A 20,585-nucleotide genomic window follows, 5' to 3' on the forward strand; every position below is an offset into this window, starting at 1 on the left:
TACTTTACTTTCAAGGAAGTTGCAATTACAAGAACAAAAGATGGTTAAAAAGCTTCAAAAACAAAAAAGAAAACGCTGAATTCCTTAAAGAACTTCAGCCTTCAGAAGCTGGCTAGGAAAATTCAAATATCCCAAGCAGCACAATTAATTTAGGGTTAGCTAACAATTGGCTGAGTTGCTGCAGGCCCAAGCAGAATGAGTACTTGAAGTCAAACCTATGTATAAAGATTTTTGCCTGAAGTCCACAGTGTTCTGCATTTAGAACAAATTTCCTCACAGGCACACAACAAATGTGGCAGAACTGAGAACCTATGTAACATTACAGTCTTGAGTCTCCTAGTAAATTACCCACTCTTGCTCTCCAAGGTACAGGTAGTTACAACAAGAACAGGTTGAAAAGCATTCTTAGTAAGAGTACAGGGCCTACACTCACCTCTGTTTCAGGGCTGGGATTTCTGTGGGTTCTGGCTCAAGTATTTCATAGGCCAAGTTCACATCCTCTGTCTCCCGAAGCAATGCATAAATGGGCTCAATTTGTTCATTAAACCTTGCCAAAAGTGTGCGTGCATCTTTTTTGGGCATTGCTGACTCATCCTCTTCTACCTCTGTATGGCAAAAAGTACAGCGGAAAGTTCCTACAGAGAAAACAAAAGCCTCAAGTCAGGGAGAAGACTTTAGCAGTCAGTTTATACCTCCACCCTCCCCCAATATCTTATTATTAAAACTTTCAAATATACAGAAAGGTTGAAATAATTTCATAGTGAACAGCCATGTGCCGACCATTTAGATTCTACAATTACCATTTTGCAATTCATCACAGATCTATTCACCATTTTTGATGTATTTAATAGTAATTTCATCCCTAACTTCAGCATAGTTTTTAATCACAGTAATTTTTTTTTTTTTTTTGAGACGGAGTTTCGCTGTTGTTACCCAGGCTGGAGTGCAATGGCACAATCTTGGCTCACCGCAACCTCCGCCTCCTGGGTTCAAGCAATTCTCCTGCCTCAGCCTCCCGAGTAGCTGGGATTACAGGCGTGCACCACCATGCCCGGCTAATTTTTGTGTTTTTAGTAGAGACGGGGTTTCACCTTGCTGACCAAGATGGTCTTGATCTCTTGACCTCGTGATCCACCCGCCTCGGCCTCCCAAAGTGTTGGGATTACAGGCGTGAGCCACTGCGCCCGGCAATCACAGTATTTTTAACATTTTCTTTTTCTTTTTTTCTTTTTTTTTTTTGCACATTACACATTTGGGCCTACATTATGAGGAAAGCCAAATAAATACCTAAAACCAAGAGTTTATGGTCATCCTGTACATTGTAACAGGCTATTTTTAAAATTTTATTAACCATTTATATCTAATCAATCCAAATGATTATGCTAAAACTCACACTCTGAAACATTACTTAACAGTCTACACCATTAGCCATACCTGGATTTCCAGTTTGGTTCTTATTCTCAAAGACAGGAATATGTATCCTTCCTCTCTGACTCAACTTACTTGAAAGATTAAAAGAGATGATGTAAGTACTTAGTGTCTGGCAAATAGTAAGTAAGTACTCAAACATTTAGCTTTAAAAGGGCCCATGTAAGATTGACATAAAGAACAAACAACCGAGGCATCTCTACTTCAACATAACCCTAGATCCTACTGATATATTCCCAGTAGAATAAGTTCCATTACTGCCCGTCACACATAGCCAATAGCATGTAAATTATTTGTTCAAATACTCTAAAATACATCTTCCTATTGTCTAAATGCCACCCAATCTACATCTATCCCAAATAAGTGGGACAGAGAGAGAAAAGCAGCCCTTCGCAGCTAGGAGGTGGCTCAGCACTCACAGCTAGACTGTGGTATTTTTCTCTCAAACAGGATCTCACAGATCACCAACGTTGGAAAAGGTCCTCTGTGACTATGATGGAAGTGAGGCAAACCCAAGCCACTATAGAATTGTGTCTGAGAATAGACAAAAGCAAGGACTCCATGCAAACCACAAAAGAAATCCCATCTTGCACAAGTGATTACTGCTTCTTTACCAATTAGTTTTAGCCTCACACTGTTCTTGTCACCTCCTAGATCAGATTTATTAAGATATCTAATCATAGCTTTATTCCCCACTTCTTCATAGCATCTAATCCAGAGGAAACTTTCATCACTTCCCTGAATTCTCTCCAAAATTACCCAACAAAAGCCCACATTCTCTAAGTCTGTCCAATATCATCTTACTGACATTTCATGGTTCCCCATGGTATGTGGCTTCCCTTGCTGCAGACATCAATAAACCTAATTTTGTTTACTACAGATGTGTACCTGGTAGTCTTTGACTAGTAGTCACCAACATAAAAGATTCTAACTTAATCAACTGGACAAGAATACTATTTAGCAAAGTAAAGAGAGGAAGAACAAGTTCGTTTTTTTTTTTTAATAGGTAAAATATATCATATTGCTTTAAATATCAAAATGAATATGTAAAAAGCCAACTTATTACAACTGCTAACACCTCAGCTCAAGAGAAGGGTTTAGACTACAAATTTAGATATGAGAATCAACAATCTATAGGTGATAACTGAAGTCATATAGTAGATGAGAGTATCTGAAGACATTAAGGAGAGTGAGAAGACGAGGCAGTTAAGGCATCAACTCAAGGAATGAGGAATCCTTGAGAAACAGAAATGGTGCAACCAGAGTGATAGGATGGTGTTTCAAGGAAACGGTATGGTCCTGATATTTCGAGGCCAACAAGAGTTGAAAACTAGCTTTTATATTTGGTAATAAAGGATAAGAAGTGACCTTGGCTAGAGAGGTTTTAAGTAGAATCCTATCTTATCTTATTTCTCTAACTGTTCCATGCTGTCTCAGCCTCTTCTCTTCAACAGAATATATATTCAAAGAATATAATCATGTGGGGGCTTAAAAATAAACCACATAAAGTAGGGTTGAATATAGCTCTCAAATACCTGCTGAATTAAAAAACACACCAATGTGGGACTGGCACTTAAATTGACTGTTGAAAAATAGGCACTTACAGAGACTGTCAATGAGAACTAAGAATAGTTTGGAAGACAAGTTACCGAGTTCAGTAGTTTTCAAATATGTTTTTAAAGAAAGGAATCTTATTTCTCAAATGGAAAGGTGCTTAATATATAAACATAAAAGCAAACGCTCTGGGGAAAAGTACAGAAACATAGCTAAGACAAAGGTCAATACTCCAACCCTCTCATTACCTGTTTTCAAAGCATCACAAACCAGCCTCCTCAATGCTTCCCATCAGGCACACTTTGCTGGAGGGCCTTTGCACTTCTCTTTCCTCTACCCAGATACCTTCCCTCCAGAAAGTCACATGGCTCATCTCTGAACTTACTTCAGTTCTTTATTCAGAAGCCACCAGGTAAGGCCTTCCCTAGCCAACATTATCTAAAATTTCAATACTGTTCTCTCCACCCAAACAATCTTATTGTTTCATTTTCTTTTCCCGTAGCATTAGCATTATCCAACATGTTTTATTAGTTAGCTAGTTTATCATTAAAGTGATGTTATACCCAAATTTAAAAGAAATGTTCTCCCATACCCCATTTCTCATTTTAAGACAATATGTATTCCAGACTTCAGCTTTAAGTAAACAAATCAACACGCTCGTGCTCAGAAAACAGCAGTGCTTTTATTTAGAGAAAAGAGAGAAAGATAGACAACACTATTAATAGCATTATTTCATAGCAGGACAATCTTAGAATGACAATCTAACTCAAATAATTAATTTTCATGAAAAAGAATAGGGAGAAAATAAAGAATATAGTCATAAGGCACCTGAATTCTAATCTCATCCAAATTTAACAAGAGTTACTTCAGACGGGCTGATTTTTCAGGTATGAAAAGAGTAGCTTTAAAATTATTACTAAGAACTGTGAAGGGTCTGAGATTTTACCCTACTAGTAAGCTGACAAACAAGTTATTCTGCCAGTTTCATGGATCCTGGCAGAAGACACGAGACCCTTAGGCCAGAGACAAAGAACTTTACTATTCAAGGCAGTAGCAGCAGCCAGTGTCAGTATTTAAGCCAGTTCCCTATGCCCCAGTTCCCATGGGGTGCCACAGAAAGACCAGGTAACAACTATACAAGCAATGGGTTGCATTACAGGAAAGAAGGCCTGAGCTTAAAAAGAACTCAAATATTTTATAATGGGCATAAGCATACCAATTCTTTGCACTGGAGGGTCCTTACTAAACTAAACTTATCCTTACTACACTAAACTCTATGTTAACATACTCTGGAAGGAGACACTATTTTTATACCAGACCATAAGCAAACCTGTTCTTTGCTCTGAAAAGAAATACTGTTAGTCTTCTAAGGTTGCTCACTACATAAAATCCTTGAAAAAGATAGTCCAGAAAAAACACAGTCAGTCTGTATCTCTGCTTGCAAAACATGTATAACATGTGAGAGATCCATAAAGAATAGTCTCCCAATAATTACAATATCTAGCAAACAAAACAAAAGGAAAAGCTAGCCTGACATCTCTGAGTCCTATGATTATCACAAAAACATTAGCTGTGTTACATGAGAAGTCTGTCAAAGCTAAATGTAGAATTTCTTATATTTCTTCTGGAACCCTAAAAAATCCAAGAAAACAAAAAATTTTACATTTTATGGAAAATGACTTAAGACCAGTTTAATATACCAGCAGCATTTCAAAAATACATTTCACTATGCATTATAAAAATGCAATCAGCTATCCTGAAATCAGAAGGGGCAAATGACAAGGGGCAAGAGGAGATGGAAACCCAGCACTTACTATGTACCAACTAGGCACCCATGATACTAAGAGAGTGGTGGTAGAATACACAAACAGAACTGGTCATCAAGAAGCTTTAGTAGGGAATAAAGATGTCTGGAGATAAAACAATCAGGGATCAGTGTAAAAAATAAAGTATATAAATGTTTTGGAGTTCAAAGAAGGAATGCGATTTCCAACTAAGGGCACTAGGAAAAGCTTATCAAGAAGGTAAACCTGTTTGAGATAGAGTTTAGAAGATAAAAGGTTGTTTATTTTGGAGAAGATAAAGGGGTAAGGGAACAGGACATTCTACATCATCATAAGAGAAGTAGGGTGGTTGAAAAATGATGCCAGATTGCAATTTCAGTCTGATAGGAAAATAGTTATCAAAAAGAATGGTAAAAAATAGTATTAACAAGATAAACTGGGGTGACCATAAGTGGGTCTTGAATGATAAGCTCCATTTTGACTTTATTCTTTAGTAATAGGAAAGCCACAGAAGGGTGTTAGAAAAGACCATGAGGTCATGAAAACTAATATTTACATATATTGATCTGCCTGAGTGGCTTGAGATGGCCTTCCAATAAGGCAGGTCTTAACTGAGTGTCTGCATAAAAATCCCCAGTGGAATTTCTACTCAGGCTCCATGCCAGAAATGCTAATCCAAGAGGTCTGGAGTGGGGCCCAGGAATGAGAATATTTTAAGTTCCACAAGGAATTCTGATGCCTATACCTGGTAGAGAGCTGCTATTAAGCAATATGACAAATGTCCCAACTTTTCTTGTAACTAGACCATTCTACACTAAGTAGTATACATAGACTATACTATTCAAGAATGAGAGAAGAAACTGGAATTTAAACTCAGAGCCCTGTACAGTCTTCCCCTTTTCATATATAAGATCAAGAAGGCAAAAACAGGAAATGGTGAATCCAAGGCATGCAAGAGAGAGCATGTAAGCTAGATCTAAGAATGTGGCAACAGAAAAAAAATTAAGGCTACAAAGATTCTTTAGGCAAAGCTAAACAAATTATGAGGTTAGGAGGAAAAAAGGAGCTCAATGTCAACACATTTGTTTGATCAACTATACTCAGAAACCACAAAAAGAACTAAGAAAGCTATGTTACAAATATTCCTATATTCATCAGAAGCAAGTCTATGCAATAATTCTATCCAAATCTGACATACAAGGAAATGAACATTTGAGAGATGTTAAGTTTACCAGGTCATAGCTTGACAACAAAAATCACTAAACTTGGATTCGAATACAAATCTTTCTGTCTGAAAAGACAATTCACTATACCATCCTGAATTATACATCCCTTTTCCAACCTCCTATCAGCCCTGCCAGCTACAATTTAGCAAACTTTTCCCATGTATATACATTAGCTCTACTTTTAAGAAATACTGAATAGAAGGAAAAAAGATTTGTAACAAATAATTTATTTAACAAACATAAGTGCCCGTCACATACCTAGCATTTACTTGGCTGAGTCTTAACCTATCAGGTTTGCTAAACATAAAAATATATCCAATTGCAGATAACTAACAGGCATTAAAAGTGGGAAGAAAAATATCTTTTATAAATAGATATTTCAAAGCTTAATTTTAGGGTCATCTATTCAGTAGTATGGGAATGTCCCAATTTTATGACTCAGGATTCTTCTATGGAAGGTAAGTTATCACTCCAAATGAGAAAAGAAATGAAGACCTAATTGTGGGGACAGTGGTGGAAGAGGGAGAAAAAAGAGAAAGAGTTCTACACCATTTTGACTGTCTCCAAAATAAAAAAAGTAAAAGCAAATATGAATTGGGGGCAGGGAAGGAGAGGGGAAGGCATTGGTAACAACAGTTTTAAAAACCCAGTAATGTTCAGTGAAATTTGAAACTTGACATTTTTCCTTTGCTAAAGACCAAATAAAATTTAAGTGGTATATATTATGCTAGAGAAGGCCTTCAACTTAACTGCTTGCAAAATATTACTCATTTTAACAAATATCTTAATATGAGTATGCAGTCAAGAGAATAAATAAATAAATTAATTAAATAAAAGCAAATTAAAAAAAAAAACCTGCACCAAAAACTTGTTTATTCTCTTGAGTTTGACAAGAAAGTGCTTTGGAAATTTATAATTGATGAAGAGGACATAGATATATGATACTATGGGCAGAAGACATTATTAGTCAAATCCTCAATTAGTCATTACTTAGCATTATTATTTTTCTCTCTTCAGTCCAGCATATACAATGAATAAGCCATCAGCTAATGCCCACAATTTATTGACAAATATTTGTCAAAGGTATTATTTGCAAATGAAATATTATTCAGCCATTTTTCCCACAAATTTTTAAAAAATGAAAATAAGCTCAAATGCTTTGAAATGGCAAAGGGTGCTGCAGTGCTGAAGTAGGACTCATGTTGCATGCCATGTCCTCAAGGTTGGCCAAGGAAACAGAGGATCAAATGTCTGCTGCTGCAGAGCCCTCACCCCAGAACAGTGGGTCTGATATCCCAAGGGCTTCTGACATTCAGCCTTCCTAAGTCCAGCCAATCATCTTCTGAGCTACTTTCATGGCACTCACATTCTAGTTGGGGGTAGTCAAGACACACACACACACACAAAATCACATCAGTAGTATATAAGCATTATGGAGGAAAAAAAGCAGAGAAGAAAGAAAGTGAAGGGAAAGGGGTGTTGCTCTATTATATAGGAAACTCAGGACAGGCCTCTCTGATATAGCAATGTATGAGCAGAGACTTAAAGATGGGAGCAAGTCATGCAAATGTTTGGACAAGGGAAAATAGCATGCAAAAAGACAAATAAAGTAAAGGCATGCCTAGTGCACACAAAGCACAAATAAGGTGGCTGCTGTGAACATGGGAAGAGGGGTAGAAATAGTCTCCAAAAGGGGAAATCAGGAGGAACAGATAAAAGACATTATAAATTCTGTTGAGGATTCTGACTTTTCTGAGGGAAGGAAGAAGCCTATGGAGGATTTTTACAGAAGAGTGGCATGCCCTGATATGGTACAAGGATCACTAGTTGCTATGACAAATAGTCTATATGGGTAGCAAGAGTGAAAGCAAGGAAACTACCTAAGCGAGCTTTGCAAACTCTAAGTAAGAGATAATGGCATGCATAACTTTTCTGGACAATCTAATGAAAAAACTTTGAATCTAAGTTTTTCACTCCCCTTCAATCAAAAAGCTTCCAGGAGAAAGAAAACAAAAGACACTTCACAGTTCCATGTTAAAACTAAGCAGCTAGAAACAGAACTCCTAGGATTTTAGTGAGATAAGGAGGAAACTATAAAATTTCAAGACATAACACTAACATACATGATTAATTTTAGTGCACTGTAAACATCCAACCACCACATAGCTTAGGAAGCATATTTGGACATTATTTTCCACTCCCACTGAATACTTTATGAAATACCTAAAACCACCCCCCAAAATTCAATTTAATCAATGAAACTGGCTTGTCCTTCCTTAAAAGGGAATTTATCTGGATTTGGTCTAATCATGCATCATTATTCCATTCTGGAACTCATTATAAAGGGGAAAAAAGGTACAATATGGGGGAAGGAGGACAGAAAATAATAAACTGAAGGATGTTACATGGATGAATATTAAAGCTTGCAATAAATTCTTTAAATTTGGCCCAAATCAAGAATCAAACTCATCTCATCCCAACTATCTGAAAACAATAATAAATAGAAAAAAAAAACCCATATATATATATATATGGAAGGTAGTGAATTATGGAGCTTAGGAAAATAAGACTAGTTAAAACTTTAAGTATTATTCTCCATCATGCCTGTGCATTTCTGAAGATGGTATAATAAAACAGAGCATATTTTCTGTATGAATACTATAACTAGGGGGTTCCAATTCCTAACCAAGGCTTCTAAATTAACCCAAAGTGACTAACATAATCCTCTAAAACCAGTGATAAAACTCCCAAGCTTCTCTATACTTTTAGAATGTCAAATACGTTCCAAATCAAAGAGGAAGTGTAAAATTAGAGTTGAGAGAAGCCATATATGGTATAGAATAGGATGAACTTATCATTTTACACATGCTAAAAGAAGTCCAAGAATGGTTACAGGATTTGCCCAAGGTAACAGTTACTAACATGGCTAAGACTAAAAGCCAGGGCTCTCGAATCTTAACATCCTGTCATTTTACTGTCTTACAGCCACTGCTTAAAAGAAAAGCCAAAAACTTCTGGAAATGACAGGAACACTGAACACACTGATTACGCAAAAGGACCCAACATAATGTGTTCTAAATAAAACCATATAATATTATGAGAAGTTGACCAAGCATTACTAACCATAAGCTGTTTTAACAAAGTATTTAAGAATCACTTTGCATTGTTAGATTTCTAAAGGGCTTCTAGAGGATGATGTTAGGGATACAAGGTAAAAGGACTGAAAGGATAAGCAAAAACTTCATAGTTGTGATGACAGAGAAAATGGTGGAGTGGGTTGGGTGCAAAAGCCACAAAGAGGATAAACTAGTTTGCCATTTTAGTTTACATACCTCTCTACTATTTGTGTCTTTACCAAGTTTTCATTTGTGTATTACTTATTTTATTTTTTTGAGACAGAGTGAAACTCTGTCACCCAGGCTGGAGCACAGTAGCACGATCTTAGCTCACTGCTAACTCTACCTCCCAGGTTCAAGCAATCCTTGTGCTTTAGCCTCTGGAATAGCTGGAACTACTATTCCAGCTATTTCACCAATATGGTGAAACCCCTTCTTTACTAAATACACAAAAAGCCGGGCATGTGTGTGCCACCATGCCCAGCTTTTTGTATATTTAGTAAATAAGGGGTTTCACCATGTTGGCCAGGCTGGTCTTGAACTCCTGACCTCAAGTAATCTGCTCACCTCAGCCTCCCAATGTGCTAGGATTACAGACGTTGGAGCTACTGCTCCCGGCCATATATTACATCTGTATATTTACAAGAAAGAAAATGAATGCCATATTGATTTCTCTGAAAACAATCAACTCTCTCTTAATCAACAGGCAGAAGCAATATTGTCATTCCTAGCTGGGCATGGTGGCGCGTGCCTGTAATCCCAGCTACTCAGGAGGCTGAGGCAGGAGAATTGCCTGAACCCAGGAGGCAGAGGTTGCGGTGAGCCGAGATCGCGCCATTGCACTCCAGCCTGGGTAACAAGAGCAAAACTCCGTCTCAAAAAAAAAAAAAAAAAAAAAATATTGTCATTCCTGGGCTTTTCTCAAAGCATTATCAAGTCCTTTGTTGCAATTTTTATAACTCACAATGTTCAGGTAGAATATCTATTAAAATATAATTCTGAAGTCTCAAAAAGTCACCTTTCAGTCTCATTTCTAAACTATTTTCATAAAGCAAATTTCTTCACTTTAGGCAAGGGAAAATATATAGAAAAAGGAGTAGCTATTAGAAAACAGTAGCACACATGACAGGAACACAGTTACACATTTCATTTAATTATTTTACCTATAATAAAAAGAAATTTGAAAAATCATCTTTTAAAAATTCACCACAGAACACATATCACTGCAAAACATTCATTCACCTGCAGCAAAAGAAAAAAAAGCAGATTATAATGTTTTTGAAATTCAGAATCAAATATATCAATGATTGACAGAATACAACTTCATCTCCCAAAATTCAATTTAAGCAATAAATTGACTTGTCCTTCCTTGAATGGGAATTTACCTGGATTTGGTCTAATCATGCATCATTCCTTGGTTCTGGAACTTATTATGAAGGGGAAAAAAAGTACAATGTGGGAGAAGGAGGGCAGAAAACAAAAAACTCAAGTATGGTACATGGATGAATATTAAAGCTTGCAATAAATTCTCTATATTAGGCCTAAATCAGATTCATCTCAGCATGCAGAATCAAATTCATCTCAACTATTTTAAAGACAGTAACAAATAGAATATCATATCAAAATCCAAAACATCAAAACTAAAAAGCAACTATTCATAAATAAGCAAATAAATTAGCTCTTATGTCACTGCCATCAAAATACAAAAAAGAAGATTTTGTTTTCTTTTTTTGTTTTTTTTTTTGAGACAAAGTTTCACTCTATCGCTCAGGCTGGAGTGCAGTGGTGTAATCACAGCTCACTGCAACCTCTGCCTCCTGAGTTCAAGGGATTCTCCTGCCTCAGCTTCCCATGTAGCTAGGATTACAGGTGCGCTCCACCATGTCCAGCTAATTCTTGTATTTTTTGTATAGACCAGGTTTTGCTATGTTGGCCAGGCTGGTCTCGAACTCCTGACCTCAGGTGATCTGCCCACCTCAGCCTCCCAAAGTGCTGGGAATAAAGGCGTGAGACTCCATGCCCAGCCAACAGGTTTAAAAAAAAAAAAAAAGTTCTCAAATCCTCAAAATCAAAAGCTGCAAAATTTTTAAAAATCAGACTTAAAGATTTGGGGGGTAAGGGTAAAAGAGGGATGGTTCTTGTTCCTATTTTTCTGTAACTCATTTTTATATATTTTTTAACTTATTCTAATAATCACCCCCCTCTCTTGCTCCTCCCACTCCCCGATCCATACCTTTGAGCTTTGTAGCATAATTGTCTAATTAACCTATGCTGGGTAAGATTCCAAAGACTGAGGACTCAGCAACTGAGCAAAACAACCTTGGAAAGATTTCTTCTTGTGTTTGTGTTTTTCACACTTCAGGAATTGAAAACACGCTTATAAGATACCTCGTGTCCTGGCAATAATAAATGCTGGCAAGGATGTGGAGAAAAGGGAACTGTCATACACTGTTGGTGGGAATGTAAATTAGTACAACCACTATGGAGAACAGTTTGGAGGTTCCACAAAAAAACTAAAAATAAAGCTACCATATGATCCAGCAATCTCACTACTGAGTATATACCCACAAGAAAGGAAATCAGTATATCGAAGAAATAACTGTACTCCCATGTTTGTGGCAGCACTTCACAGTAGCTAAGATTTGGAAGCAACCTAAGTGTACATCAACAGATGACCAGATAAAGAAACTGTGGTACACATTCACAATGGAGTACTATTCAGCCATAAAAAAAGAATGAGATTCAGTCATTTGCAACATGGACGGAACTTGAGATCATTATATTAAGTAAAATAAGCCAGGCACAGAAGGACAAACATTGTACTTTCTCACTTATTTGTGGGATCTAAAAATTAAAACAATTGAATGCATGGACATAGAAAGTAAAAAGATGGTTACCAGAGGCTGGAAAGAGTAGTTGGGATGGGGGATGTCTAACTGGTACAAAAAATTAGTTAGAAAAAATGAGTAAGACCTACTATTTGACAGCACAACAGTGACTATAGTCAATAATAATTACATATTTTAAAATAACTAAAAGAGCGTAATTGGATTGTTTGTAACACAAAGGATAAACGCTTGAGGGGATGGACACCCCATTCGCAATGATGAGATTATTACACGCTTTATGAGTGTATCAAAACATCTTATGTACCCCATGAACATATACACCTATTTGGCCACAAAAAATTTTTTTTAAATTAAAAAACATTTTAAAGCTATTTCCTATCCTAAGTAGAAAGAGATGAAGACAGGAAAAAGTAGCCTGCCTAATTGAGTTTCACAAATATAGAATCCTAAGTTTTTAAACATTAGGGTAAGGGAATAGAAAAGGAATCTCAGTGAATGAGGCCATCAGGAAACAGATCTGTCTAAATCAAAAAGCTTTATCTGTAGTCACAAGCCAAGAAGGGACTTACATGATTTAACCCCAGACTTACATATGACTATCTCAAGTAGATACCAAGTTTACCTGAATATTCCAAATGACTCAGAACTCATCACTAAAGGAGAGCTATTCAATTGTTGGCTGTTTTTAGGAGTTATTTATTAGAGACTTACTTAGAGTTAATTATCAAAGACTTCTTTAAACTAATCCTAAAATCTGCTGCTAAGTCTCTTTCCATGGAGCCAAACAAAACAAGGTGAATTTCTGTGGGAGGTGTCATATTCTCCCTTAATAGTAAATCTAAAACAGTCTATCAATGTATATACCCCTAGATTTATTCATTATTACATTATAAGATCCTCCAAATCTAAGAGTGCAACATAGGCATGTACATATGCACCCACACACATGTTATTTGATGAGCTAAACTAGATAATCTCTAAATTTCTAAGATTTTATTAAATGTAAATTTATAAGATTCCTTTTTTAAAAAATTTAAATTATCTCAAAATTTAAAATGTGACTCCTAGGTCTCTAGGTAAATTCAGTAAAAGGGGCTCACAAATTATTTCCAATTCAAACATCTAACAATTCTACTTCACCTACCCACAGTAAAACTACAATGCTTTATTTTTTAGAAAGCTGTAAAACTATATTCTTTTGCCCAATATCATCACTGCCAAGAATTCATAAGGAAAAATGTGAACATGAATAACACGCTATATATACAAAGGTATTCAAAGCATCTTATCTATACCAGCAAAAAATAGATACCACCAAAGTACCCAAGAGTGGGGGAAAGGAAAATGGGGAAAAATTATACCTATTAAAACATATTTTGAACACTAGATAGAAACAGGAGAGTTTGGTACATTAAAGAACCAAAGACCACAAACTATTCTAGGTTATGATTGTAACTACAGGTAATACGTAAAAGGCTGGTGGCTTTGTGGGTGATTTTTTTTTGTCTTCAAATTTGTCTCTGGCATTATGATTGCACAATTTTTAAGCTAAAGATGAAAAATATAAAGCTATTTCCAAATCATCTAACCTTAACATCTAAAACGAGGTAAGATCCCCTTCTCCCTATCAGGAGAAGCATGCTACCAAACTTAACTTAGAAGTGCCATTACCTAAATCACCCATGGTTGAGACTGCTAAAATAGAAATACTTAAGTCTATTTAAATGGTCAGAAAGCCTGCTAAATCTAAAACGTGCGTTTATGAAACACAAGATGTTATTTTGCTGATTCACTGAGGGAGTTCATGTCATGTTTTGATTACATAACCCCTCACCCATAATTCAGAAACTTAAAACAGCTGGTTTTACCTTAATGATTAAGCTTCTGAGGGACTAGCGTGCAAAGGCTAGGTTATTTTAATAAATAATGTATCTATACATCTGAAGAGAGTTCAACCCAGAAACTCCAAAAGCAAATTTAAATGGAAAGCATGGAGAAAATTTACAATCTTTAGGAAAAGTAGAGATGGAGTATGGAAAAGTGACAAACTAAAGTAGGAAGATCGATGGCTTAATGTGTGAATTAACAATGGTAAACAATCCTTGCTAGCCTGTTTCCTGGGTCCAGAACTTGCAGGTGGTCCTCAGGAGCTCATCTAGGAATTACCACCCTTTGTCCTGTGGCAGAAAGCTGCCCATACACTTGAGTTAAGCACTGTTTGTCAGAGAAACAGTAAAGTCTAGCAGGCTTCAAATCCAATATTCAAATCCTTCAATCCTGAATATCCCCTAATTTCTCATGTACACCACAATTCAATCTAAGAACTACTGAAAAGAAATACAGGTAGAAGGTCATTAAACACTTCCATCACTTGATCAGAAATATTATCAATCTCTTCTAGCAACCAGGAAACTGGATAGGTTTGTAAAGGACTGGGCTTAGAAAGAAAACTGCAATCTACCAATTTAGACAAAGCATTAATATCAAAGCAGAAAAAGTTCCCTGCACACGCCAAATTTTTATTGCTCATCTTTTTCATAATGGGGTGAGAGTGGAGAAGAGGAGGGAGAAGAATAAAGAAGCAAAAGAGAAAATAATAGAGAAAAACACAAAGATTTCTAAAAGGAATGCATAGCCCAAAGACAGGTCTTGAGTATTAATAGCTTAAAAAAAAAAAAAAAAAGGCAAAACCCAAAACATCAGAACTGGCAAGCAACTGGGGCCTAGTATCACTTAATCAGCACGTTTTCTCTTTAAAGGAACATCTAAATAAAAAGCCAAATTACAATAAAAAGTCAAGTATGTTCTCAGAATGAAGGTCCATATGATTACAAATTTTTAATCTTGATACCTCAGGCTTCACTGTAAGACACAACTGCCAATTAAGTCAAGCATTAGTGTTGGCTTATCAGGGCACCCTCCCCTAAGTGATACCAAGATTAAGTGACTTATTCTTGCTTTTAGGCACCCCTTCTTTTCATCTTCATGCTGACCATAGCCCTCACATTAAAAATACAGTCTTTGTTCAGACTGGCTACAATACAATTGTTTCAGCTTTAGCTTTATTTCATAAAATATTTTCATGCCCTCTACCCTAACTCCTTGAGTCAAGTCACCTTGACTATACTGGAATGTTAGGCTATCTCTTCCACAGGCCATCTATTGAGTCAACCAGTTTCATTCAGACTGTAGATAAAATTCAATGAGTATCATGATCAATCTCCTAAATACTGATAGAGTAGTGGAATCATCTCCTTTTAGAAAGTTTCATTACATTAAATATGACTCAAATGACAAATAAATGTAGTAGAAGCACATTATTTTGGATTACTCTGAGGGACTGGATAACACCATCCACTGTGGTCAAGAGTGATGAAGACAGGACCACGGTTAAAACCAACATCTGTAGAGAATCACAAAACCAAACCCAGAGCTCCCTTAAGAAATCTGTTAGAGTAAATGGCAAGAATCATGAGACTTTTCTAGTCTACTTCAAAGAGCTCCAGATATATTCTACAATCTTGCTCTACAGCACTCAAGCAATTTTTGTACCCAGGATGGTTAAGATTTTCTTATAATCAAGATCTCTCCTTGTGGAGCCCTTTCAAGGTAAAAGGCTGGCTCAAACAAATTAAATGTTTAATATAATTGCGAATTCTTTAGTTTTCATCCAAAGTCATTGCCTCACAGTAAAATAAAATTTAAAAAAGGTTATATAGACTGTCTCTCTTTTGTCAATAATCTTAAAAATTTTTAAATTATTTAAAATGTACCGTATATAACATAAAAATTAGAAAATAAAACATACATAGAAATCTGTAATATTGTACAACAAAATGTTTCGTGGGTGAAAGTTTAAACTTTCAGATGAAGTTTTTGAAAAGGCACATCTATGAACTAAAAAGTAGCCTATACTCCTGAATTCAACTATAACAAAGGGACTTAATCTAATTTAATAGCATTGAGTCCTTCTATAGATTTTTATTTTTAATAGCACTGAGTCCTTCTATAGAAAATAAGACAAAATTGATCCATTGGGTATTTAGCAAAACACACATTTAGCAAACACAAAAAAAACAACATAAAATAACTAGATAACTCAAAACTATAAAGTTTGAATTTATGCTAGACATATTGTATTTTCAGAAAATGCATGTTTTCTAAATTGTGTTTAGAAAAATCCTTAAAACTATTCAACCAAATCAGGCCAATTACATATCTTGTCGACAATTTTCTTCCAATAATAATGTGTAGCTAAAGGACACTAAATGTCTTATCTTGGAAAGAACTCCCTCTTATTCCATCAGGCTAACTTACTATCCTTTAAGTCTTGGCTGTTAACTTCTTTCACAGGCCTTCCCCAAATCCAGATTAGACATCCTAGCTATATACTCCTGGTAACACTTTCTTCTTCCACTAACAAAGAATTTAAATACACTGAATTGCAACTGTCTAGAGGTCACAAATAAAATCAGAATAGCCTCAAAGTGGTAGAGAAATCAACCCTTCAGATTAGGCTGCAGTTGTGAATAAGGGGAAGTGGGCAGAGGCAGGAGGGCCATGAGTGAGAAAACCCCATGGACGAGTACACTCCCTTGTGAGGGAGAAAGGCTTTGCAAAGGCTTCTCAAAGTAGTATGACAGCCAGACAGGACAGTAAGACTATATGATGTGACTTACACCTATCCATTCACTTTTATAATGCATATGATGGTTTAAAAAATCGATGAGTCAATTTAAGAAAAAGGGTAGTACACATTTTATTTTACTTAAAGATTCACAAACTGGACAAACCTCACCTGTCATAGGATCAAAGAGCTGATTAGCTTCTAAGTCTGTGAAAGTACTGCTACAGACAGGACATTTGAAGGAAGCCCGGTTGGTAGAATCTCTCTCATCGGTCTCAATCCTCCTTCTCATGTGGTCCAATTTGTATTTTACCACATTAACAAGAGTACGATAATTGATAAAGTAGTAGTTATGGCGAGTGGTTTTCCCATCTGCAGCAGTCTCTACCCTCATTCTGCATTTGATAAACTTGTCTCCCTTTAAATTATTCAAAACTGATCGAAGTTGCTTCCGATCAAACTTCAGCAGCTCCAGCATATCCTCCTCTTTCACACAGGGGTTCCTGATCAAGATGTCCAAGGCCAAGGCATGCTCAATGCCATAAAATCCCCGGATCACGTACTTGGCTAACCTCTTCAGTGCTGCTGGAACTTCAGTGAGGACATCTGGGTCTGCCATCTTTGGCAATACTGAATTCAGAAAAAAAGAGAAAATTAGCCAGACATAAGAACATGGTAATCCTTTTAAATCTAGAATAATCAACATGTTACTGGTAGCTTATAGCTACCACTATTCTTGGAGTGCCAGAGAAGTACTCAAAGAGTTTAAAAAGATTTCTAATACCTAAGCATTTAACAGAGCAGAACAAGATTTTTCTTTAGAGTACACAAAAGATTACACCCAAAAAGCTTTACATATTTCTAAAATGGCTACTTTTTATTTTGAGATCCACAGTACCACACTACAAGTGTGTTATGATCTACAGTGTATTTGATTAAAAAGTAACATTATTTGGGCCAGGCGCGGTGGCTCAAGCCTGTAATCCCAGCACTTTGGGAGGCCGAGGCGGGTGGATCACATGGTCAAGGGATCTAGACCATCCTGGTCAACATGGTGAAACCCTGTCTCTACTAAAAATACAAAAAATTAGCTGGGCATGGTGGCACGTGCCTGTAATCCCAGCTACTCAGGAGGCTGAGGCAGAAGAATTGCCTGAACCCAGGAGGCGGAGGTAGCAGTGAGCCGAGATCGTGCCATTGCACTCCAGCCTGGGTAACAAGGGTGAAACTCCATCTCAAAAAAAAAAAAAAAAAAGTAACATTATTTATGAAACGATATATGTCAAATCTATTTTATTTCAGAAAAGAAACGCAAAACTACATGAAACGCTCACTATTCTTTGGGAATGCTGGAAACCCTGAGAAACCTAGCAGTTAGCATTTCCTAAAAGTGTTTCCTTTCTTGAGTAAAATTTTTCTACCAAGATTCTAGGATGTTTTACATAGTCAGGCTTTAACAATAAAATCACAACAAACCAATAAACACATAAGTAATCGCCACATGGGATGCTTGACAAAATCACTAACTGTGGCAAAACTGAAAAAAAAAAAAAATAAATACTTAGGTCCAAGATAGTTTTACCAACCTTGAAAAACTAAATGTGATAATCAAGTAAGGACCATGCAGTCCTTAAAAAGATAGACAATGAGTGAGGGAGAGCAGCCCAAAATATTCTTAAATACTGGATCCCTTGACAAAGCAGAAAATAAATGTATCTCATTTCCATGCCGTGGCCCAGAAAGCTGTCTTTTCAAAGCCCATATTGGCATGTGGTTTACTAAAAGAACCTGGACTTTGAATTTTAGAGTAGACAGCCTGTGTTTTGGTAACTCTGTAGTCCTGAGCAAATCCCTTAAACAATTTCAAGCCACACTTTACTCTCTGAGAAATAAGGACGGTATCAACTACCTCAGTGGAGTTGTTGTCATTAATAAGAATAATTAAAGTGCTTAGGAAGGACAGCTTCCATAACAACTTAATATGTTCCAAACTAAAAATGGCTAGGCTATCCACACAGATTAAATCAAGTTAAATTTTGCTAGTCCACAGGGAATTTTTTTTTTATTTCTTTTAATAGAGACAGGGTCTCGCTATGTTGCCCAAGCTAGAGTTCAGTGGTGTGACTCAGCTCAATGCAGTCTCAACCTCCTGGGCTCAAGCAATCCTCCCATCTCAGCTTCCCCAGTAGGCTGGGGTGCATACCACCATGACTGACTAATTTTTGTATTTTTTGTAGAGACAGGGTTTCACTGTTTTACCCAGGTTGGTCTTGAACTTCTGGGCTCAAGGGATCCACCCATCTTGGGGCTTCCTAAAGTGCTGGGATTACAAGTGTGAGTCGCCATAGCCAGCCCACAGGATAATTTTTTTTAATTTTTTTTTTGAGACAGGGTCTCACTCTCTCACCTAGGCTGGAGTGCAGTGGTGCAAGCTTGGCTCACTGCAACCTCTGCCTCATCGGTTCAAGTGATCCTCCTGCCACAGCCTCCCGGGTAGCTGGGACTACAGGCATGCAACACCACACCCATCTAATTTTGGAATTTTTAGTAGAGACAGGGTTTCACCATCTTGGCCGGGCTCCACAGGATAATTTTTAGCAGAGACATCCCATTGAACTATTTCAATGGGGAATTATATTCTGTTGTTAATACTAGTTTCAACTGACCCTTTTATTTGAAATCAGTGGTTATCAACCCTAACAGATTTAATATCCTTTTTATAAGAAATATTTTGATATCCACAGTACCACACTATAAGGAAACTCTACACACCAATCTATAACCAATCTATGCACATATTTTGGGAGGAAAATATAAGGCCCTTCTTGCAATATAGAAAAAATAAAAGTCAGTCAAAAGAAAATATGTACTTTAGGCTATGAATACTCAGGTATGACTATATTCAATAAGATACAGCAAAGTAGCACCTAGATCCAAATCTGTGAACCCAGAGCACTTCCTGTTACCCCAGGGCTTAAGGATGCCTGGCAAGTGCCTGGGCTCAACACCAAAGTAGTACCACAGCTTACTACTGGACACACTTTCTCTCCTTTTCAGTTTGATCTATACATTGTACTTGAACCCAGTTTTGGCTTTTTATTGTTTTACATCTTCAACAGTTGTCAGAACACAACATATGGCTTCAGAAACACTCAACAAAGAATGGCAGAAAAATGTCAACATAACCGGTTTACAGGATTATTTCCTACTATTGTATACTCCTTACCTGCTCCATATATGCCATGCCCCAGATTAAACTCTCAAGCCTGGTTGTAAGGCAGAATCATCTAGGGAATATTTTAAGAATACTGACCCTGGGCCCTATTCCCAAAGATTTTGTCTCAGGTGACCTGGAAGGCCAGATTAGGCATCACACAATTTCTTAAAGCTCTTTAGGTGACTCTACTATGCAAAAGTGCTTACTATATATCCTGCCAATGCCCATCCTGCATGGAGAGGTCCCTGTGCCACTTAATGCTCAGCCTGTTTCCTTTGCCTAAAACACCCTAGGAAGCCGTGAGGACTAAAGGGAGTGAGTCAAGGATTTTACAATTCAACAGTTTTAGGGTTTAAATCCTAGTTCCAGCATTTCTTAGCACCCCCCCCCATCCCAGAAAATTCTCAGACTCAGTTTCTTCATATATAAAAAGTGAGTAGGTCAGGTGCAGTGGTTAATGCCTGTAACTACACACCTTGGGAGGCTAAGGTGGGAGGACTGTTTGAGCCCAGAAGTTCGACACCAGTCTAGGCAACATAATAAGACCCCATGTTTACAAAAATTTTAAAACTTAGATGGGTATGATGACATGCACCTGTAGTACCAGCTGAGGTAGATCAACTGAGCCAGGAGGTCAAGGCTACAGTGACCCATAATTTTGCCACTGCACTCCAGCCTAGGTGACAGGGCATGACCCTCAAAAAAAAAAAAAAAAAAAAAAAGGTGATTAATGGTGCCCTGTTCATACAGTTAATGTATGAACTCAGTGAGATAATTAATGCAA

At 36.9% G+C, this 20,585-nt stretch overlaps 1 protein-coding gene across 2 annotated transcripts in view; it reads right to left on the bottom strand.

The window, feature by feature from the left end:
* The window catches only part of GTF2E1 (general transcription factor IIE subunit 1), a 34,886-nt gene that overhangs the window by 12,064 nt on the left and 2,237 nt on the right, over positions 1–20,585 (bottom strand). For both annotated transcript variants that reach the window (XM_003935399.3, XM_074404294.1), the window contains exons 2-3: positions 16,756–17,214; positions 434–635 (exon numbers count right to left, since the gene is read on the bottom strand). In XM_003935399.3, the coding sequence (XP_003935448.1) occupies positions 434–635; positions 16,756–17,203 (650 nt within the window). In that variant the 5' untranslated portion in view covers positions 17,204–17,214. The remainder of the gene's footprint in view (positions 1–433; positions 636–16,755; positions 17,215–20,585) is intronic.

This window comes from Saimiri boliviensis, chromosome 8 (genome assembly GCF_048565385.1).
Source record: "Saimiri boliviensis isolate mSaiBol1 chromosome 8, mSaiBol1.pri, whole genome shotgun sequence".
Taxonomy (NCBI): domain Eukaryota; kingdom Metazoa; phylum Chordata; class Mammalia; order Primates; family Cebidae; genus Saimiri; species Saimiri boliviensis.